The sequence below is a fragment of the Oryzias melastigma genome, unplaced genomic scaffold (assembly GCF_002922805.2).
Source record: "Oryzias melastigma strain HK-1 unplaced genomic scaffold, ASM292280v2 sc00313, whole genome shotgun sequence".
Lineage (NCBI taxonomy): Eukaryota > Metazoa > Chordata > Actinopteri > Beloniformes > Adrianichthyidae > Oryzias > Oryzias melastigma.
In genome coordinates this window covers 144,144-150,926 of record NW_023416920.1, presented here as the reverse complement: position 1 = coordinate 150,926, position 6,783 = coordinate 144,144, and the positions used below count along the sequence as shown (strand labels likewise).

The following is a 6,783-nucleotide window of genomic DNA, read 5'->3' as shown; positions in this document are numbered from 1 at the left end:
TCATGGGTTTGTTTGCTCTAACTAGAGGTTCTTGTTTGCAGTTGGATAGATTTACTCCAGAAGACCATCAAATCAGCTGGAGCTGGTTCACCACTCAATAAAGTCGGATCAGTGCCTTCAACGTGAGTCACACCGAACAAAACTCAGAAACTGTTGAATCTCTGACTCATGAAATAAGAGGATGTTTGTTAAAACAGAACTGACCATAGATTTTCAGTATGTTTTTAGTTCTTTCTGCTGTAAATGTTCTGCAAGCAAAGCCATGAGAAGTCGATGAATCTGTGGGGATCAAGTTTTCCTCTAAATAATTAACTTATTTTCACTGTCATTCACATGTTTACCTCCTCTCTCTATGAATTTAAATTCATCTTTATTTATAGAGCAGGACACCTCAAAGAGCTTTTTACATAAAAGAGTATAAACAATAGCAGAGTGGAGCAGGGAGCTTGTGGTCCGCTCAGTGTATTTTTGACGTCACAAATAAGCTATTTTTCAAAAAACTTTTCTGCTCTTCATTCATAACAGTTTGAATAAAGAGAATTTCCAAAATGCAATTTTTAACTTTATGTTCTTTATAAATGTTCATGTTAAAAACACAATTTTCATCGCAGTCGGTCTATAAAGCTGGACATACTTTAACCTTCAATGTGAATGTGTTTGTGTTTTCATATTTATTTTGCAGCTCCTCTAGTGTTCCTGCTGTCGCCCCCGGCAACCACATCTTTGAAGGTAATAATCAGTATTGTTTGATGTTTTGATGTTCAAGTATCCTAAAACAAAATGTTGATGTTTCTTGATCCTTCAGACAATTCTGTGACAGGAGAGTCCGACTCTCTGGAGATTCCTTCCTCCAGTGATGACATCACATCAGACACGCCCATGGACGAATCGGGAGCTCTCAACGGGGAGGAAGGACTGGCGTTCTGCGTGGCGGAGGAGGCTCTGAAGGACGGTGAGCAGAGGCGGCGGCCAAAGCCACAGCTGTGGAGGACGGCTGAGGAAAACCGTCTTCGTCCTTCTTTGCAGTGGAGACGCTGCGGCGGCTCATTCTGCGAGATCTGGGGGAGGACGGCTGGAGCCACGACTCGGACAACACCCCCACCAACGAGGCGGCGAACGGCGGGAGCCCCAACGCTGAGCGCCAGCGCCCCGAGTCTCTGGAGACCGTTCTGCGCCTGAGCACTAACGAATGGGAGTCTGAGCCGGAGTGGCTGCCCCCACCCCCCCCGCCGCCGCCACAACCTAGCGTCTGTGTGGTGAGGAAAGGTAAGTCCTCCCAGTGGGGGCGGGGCCGACCTTGGTGGGAACCTCCTTTCTGAATCAAGCCCTCTTTTAACGAGGTGTCTCCAGCATGTTTGCATTCTCTTGATTCTTGCTCCTCTTCATCGCACTCTTCCGTGTCGCTCGTCTTCACTTTGGGCGTAGCTGTGGTTGTGGGTCCTCCTCCTCCTCCTTCTTCTTCTGTCCCTGACGTCAGCCTCCTCTGCGATCAGTCGTCCCGGTCCAGAGGCGACGCCCCCGATCAGGGTAAAGATGAGCAGACTGCTGCTGGTAGGAGCAGGAGAGCTGAGCTGACCGCTGTCCCACCCCCCCTGTTCTCCAGGAAACACCTTCTACCTGGTGATGCCCTCAGAGCAGGGCGAGACCGGGACGGATGACGCCAGCGACCCCCCCACACCCACCGCCCCCGCAGAGGAGCCAACGCCGCCCCAATCAGAGCTCAACCATTCTGAGACGCAGGGGGCGGGGCAACAGAGTCTGGTGATCAGGAATGCGGATGAAATCTTCCTCACTATCGAGGAGCTGATGAGCAAACTCAAGAGGTTAAAGGTCAGTTGGAGCTGCAGCATGAGCACACTTGTCAACTGTTTTTCTGACATTTTAAATAAAGTTTTATGTCAGAAATAAACGACATAAGAGAAGAAACTCAGGTAGGCTCTAATTCGATTCACGTCCACCTCCTCCCTCTGGAAATTAGTCAGATTCACACTTGAACACTTGTCCAAAAATATTTTCATAAACTTCATGCTCCAGATGCGTGTGGGAGGAGCTACCATCAAAGTTTTTAGTCTCTGTGGAAGCATTCATTGAATATCTCATTTACAATGCATAACAACTTTATTTATTTTTAAGAACTCTACAAGTACCAGAAAACCCTTCTCCAGCTTTGGCTTTATGAGATCATTCAGATCAGAGTTCACAAAATCAATTTACCTTGAGGCTTCTGAAGGTGGAGTCTGCCCGAGGCTGGGCCGTATGGGGTTCCATTTGTGCCAAAAATACGTTTTTGCAACCACTGTTTATATGTTTGGTCCATTGTCTATGTCTACTGAACAAGTTTGTTGAACATTTGTTCATGTCTATGTACTACTAAACAATATCTTCTGCATGTCCTGTGAAACGGCAGGAGCTAACGACGCTAGCAACTGTTGCTAAGGACTTTTCGGACGACCAGATCCGACGACTATAACAAATGCAGTTTTAAACATAAAGCTGAAACATCACAAAGCAAATACAAAGCCATCATCAAAGAAGTGTGGACATGCAGAAAATATTGCTTAGTCGACTTTAAACCTTGATTTAAAGACTGGGGGCTGCAAAATATTGACTTGAGTGCCGAAATTTCAGAGACCGTCTCAGTACGTGAGCTTCACCATCTGCTGCAGGAGCTGCGTCTGAATTTCTGACTCTTTCAGCAGCTCTCTGTGATCCAGTTTGACCATTTGCTGTCCTGCATTAGTTTGAAGAGGAAAAAAAATAAAAAAGGAATAAAATTAGAGAAAATTTGTATTCTTGTCTAGATCAGAAAACTCACAGAGGAGAACAATCAGATTCTCCTCCATGTTTGTTCCGGACTTACCCACTGATTACATCATCATCAAAAGCCAATGCTGAGTCCCTACTTTACCAAAATTCAAGCATTGAAACTTTGAACTCTGGTGCTGCTGCCAGACCGCTGAACCACGCCAAACACTAAATCGTGCTGCAGGACCTCCGATCACGTCTGTATACTCACATTGTGAAGTGCTTTATTCCACACCTATTGCTGCTAAAGAAACATAATTTTATAAACAAAATTATACAAAACCTTCATGTATTTGACACAACTAATGAAGTCTGATTTGTTCAGTGGAGAAGACTGAGCATGCTCAGTTCATGTGTGTGTGATGTCATATCTTGTCAGCAGAATGTTTTCCTCATAGAAAGTCAAACATTTGTTTCCGAAATAATTAAGTTTTTTTTTAATAACTGAAGAAACAAAGCTGTTTTATTGCGGCTGAAAGATGACCACTCTGTGATTTTTGCCCATCTTTGCAGGAGATCGAGCGGGCCCATCACAAGCTGCTGGAGTCTCTTCGAGATTCTTCATTCGAGTGGGAGGAGCCACCGAGTGGCTCAGCAGACACCCCCAAGCCCCGCCCCGTGGACTGCAGCTCAGGAGAAGGTGAGTCAGACACCTGTGATGGCGCTCAGCTTCCCAGACATCACCAGTAACGCGTGTTTTCTTGTCTCCAACAAGACAAAGATGGAAGTCCAGAACAAGCTAAAATTCTCTCCACCGGGTTCTGAAGTCGCTCTGATTCTGTCAGAGGATGAAGAAGCAGCCAGAAGCACCTTTACTGGAGGGCAGCTTCAGCTCAGCTTCCTGTTGCTCTGAGTAACCAAGAAATGTGGTACAGCCCCTCCCTCCAAAAGATGAAACCCTTCGGTTACCAGGGCAACAGTCCCTCCAAAAAGGATGAAGGAACAAAAAGTCTGAAGTTTTTCCGATGAAGAAGAGGAAAGTTTGAGTGAGCGATAAAGGACCAGGCTGTTGTCGTTTGTGTTGATTTGTAAAGCTGGTTGAAATGTCGTTTTTAAGGAAATCATCCAAGGGACCCCTCACCCTCCCCAGCACTTTACCCACAATGCATCTCTGTGTCAGCTCGTTTGCAGATGGAGGATTCTGGCTTTTTTTTTTTAGCCGATGAACCGCTTTAGTTCAACATTTATTTTTTTTTGCACAAACCCGACGCCGGGAAGTGTGGGGCACTCGGCCTTCCTGCAGGGGGCAGCACATCTGAAGGTGTCAAAGGGCTGGACGGAAACGCCGAAGGGCGTGCATGCTCGTCGTCTTCAGCAACTCTGCACAAAGGAAGTGGCGGTCGTCCCTCATGGAGTGCATGCCAAGGCTCATTCCAGTCATGAACTGGGAGCTTCCCAGTGGTTCTCTTCCTGCAGGTGAAGCCTCTGCAGCTGCAGGAAGTCACCTATCTGTTATACAGATACGCTTTCTCTTCAAGATCTTCCACTAATTTCCCATTTTTCTTCCAAGTATTTCTGGTCCTGCTTGAAGTTTTGTGAGCAGCAGACACTAAAAGTGTTTATTTTTTGTTGTTTTCTGGTACTAACTGAGCTGCATGCCACAGTAAATATGCATTAAGCTTCTTCTGCAGAAGTTAATTTGTACAAAAATGTTCTTTTTTTAGCATCTTGTCACTATTAAAACACTAACTTCAGGACGTGCAGCGCCCCCTGGTGAACTTTGAAGGGAATTTGTCCTACCAAAGCTTCCTTAACAGGTTTTTTCTCAAAGGGAACATGGGGTTTCAACGCGCCTCAGACCAAACCGGATCCTCACTCGTGCCCCCCTCCCCCCAGCAGAAGGACCTCCTCCTCATCGCCTCACTCTCTACCTCCACCTCCCCCGTTTTCCCTGCGACGTGTTTTTATGTTGCACAAACTTCATGCACAGTGGCACAGTGCAAACTACTGTATGTGTGTCTGTTGTCCCTCACCTGTAATGCAGACCTGACCCACATTTTAAATGTTCACTTTTCTTTAAAGCCTTAGTCCTCGTATTTGATTTTATTTTTGTAGATATGATTAAAAAAAAGAATAATGGATAAATTATTTTTGTTTTTAAACTGGTGAGATTGTTAGCTGCACAGAAAAACTCGTTTCTCACCCGTGTGTTCTGTGAGATTATTAAGAAGAAACTGAATTAAAAAAATGAACGCTTTGAATCTGATCTGTGATTCTGTGAGGTCGGTTTTGTTTTATCATCTGGAGCTGCAGACGTTCAGCTGAGAAACCAAAGTTAATCTTATGAGAAGAACAACTGATATGCTCAATTTGTGTAACTTAAATCCAAATATTTGATTTTTTTTAAAGGATAAAAACTAGAAAGCGGGATGGTGTTTGAGATTGTCTTCTGCAGCATGTGATGCAGATGCTGCTTTTTTAAATACTTTTATTTCAGGGTGATAGAATTTAAACAGTTTGAAGGCTTTTTCTCTCAATTGTTGTAAAATTGGTTGAAAACAAACATTTAGTAGAATATATGTTGTAAAGACTCAATAATAAAAAAATAACATGAAAAATGATGTTCTCTACAATTGTAAATTGTTCAGATATTTTTTAATCGTTTAAAAAGGAAAGAAAAAAATAAATTGAATGACTATCTCAATACTAAATAAATAGAAGTTACAGTTATTAATAATAACTGCAATTATTCCATGGAAAAGAGCAAAATACTCCTCTAAAGAATACTTTTTCTTTTTTTAAAAGTGAAATAAAGTAAGAACTAATAGAAAGTGAAGTAAACTTTTGTAAAAAAAATAAAGTAAAATACCTTTTTTTAAAGTAATTATAATATTTTAGTAAATAAAAATGTAAAATACATTTTTAAATAAAATAAATTCTTTAATAAAAAAGTAAAATATCCGTCTTTGAAAAGTAAAATGAAAGTTTAATAAAGATAAAAGTAAAATACTTTTTTGAAAAGTAAAATAATACTTTAATAAAGAAAAATTTTAAATATTGTTTTAAGAAAAGAAAGTACAATAAACAAAATACTTTAATTTAAAAAAGTTAAATAGCAGTCTTTAAAAAGTAAAATAAATGTTTAATAACAAAAAGTAAAATAAAGTAAATACTTCTAAAAAGTAATATATATATATATATATATATAAAGTCAAAAATAATTTATTAAAGAATAAAGTAAATACTTTAATGAAGTAGAAAAAGAAGAGTAAATCACTTTGTTTTTTTTAAGGTAATGTAAAATAAATAGTAATTGATTGAGTTTTGTATGATAGCAATGACTGATTCAGTTACAGCAACACCTTAAAGAAAATGAAGAATAAATCACTGACCTCCTCAATAAAACACCTGCCAGCATCAGCATTAATGGAAGATTTGATTCTCACATGACATGAAGATTGTTACCATGTATATAAACCTGCATTGAGCTGAATAGTCTCTACATTAACATTGTGTGATCACAGTCACATTCTACAAATGTTGTAATTGTTGCCCCCCCCTCTCACCTGTCTGATTGGACTTCAGGTGTGGAGGTGGTCGTCTCTGGAACCTGAAGATCAGCTGCAGAGTTCCTGCAGAAGCAGCAATGCCTCTTCTGTCCAGAAACTGAATGTCTAATGTCTAAGAGAGAAAAGCCGGTGTGAATGGACTCTACTCTACACTGCTGCTGTCTTAGTACATTCACTCGGGTTATTGGGACTACAGTAAACAGCTTTGATGAAAACGAAACGAAAATGATGAAAACTCACTGAAGTCGTTGTCATGGTTTCACGAGGCCAGAAGGACCCAAGCGCTGGAAACATGTCTGTGTGTGAGGAAGTGATTTATTTAGAGATGGGGATGAATCTGGAGTCAGCGTGCTGGCAGGGGGGGTGGAGAGAGATGGAGAACCAATAGAGGAGAGGCTGCACCGGGGTTTGCAGATGGTGTCTAAGACATTGGGAGGTGAGCGGCGTTCCTTTGTCCTTCTGGAGGACA

The 6,783-nt window shown here is 41.7% G+C and overlaps 1 protein-coding gene across 1 annotated transcript in view; it reads left to right on the top strand.

Annotated features, from left to right (window-relative positions):
- Positions 1-5,011, top strand: part of arhgef11 (Rho guanine nucleotide exchange factor (GEF) 11) — a gene marked incomplete in the record, with an annotated part of 22,794 nt that extends 17,783 nt beyond the window's left edge. Inside the window, 7 exon segments of the mRNA XM_036210933.1 lie at positions 683-729; positions 806-952; positions 1,027-1,266; positions 1,426-1,527; positions 1,604-1,830; positions 3,319-3,445; positions 3,521-5,011. Coding sequence (XP_036066826.1) covers positions 683-729; positions 806-952; positions 1,027-1,266; positions 1,426-1,527; positions 1,604-1,830; positions 3,319-3,445; positions 3,521-3,570 — 940 coding nt within the window.
- Between the last annotated feature and the right edge of the window lie 1,772 nt (positions 5,012-6,783).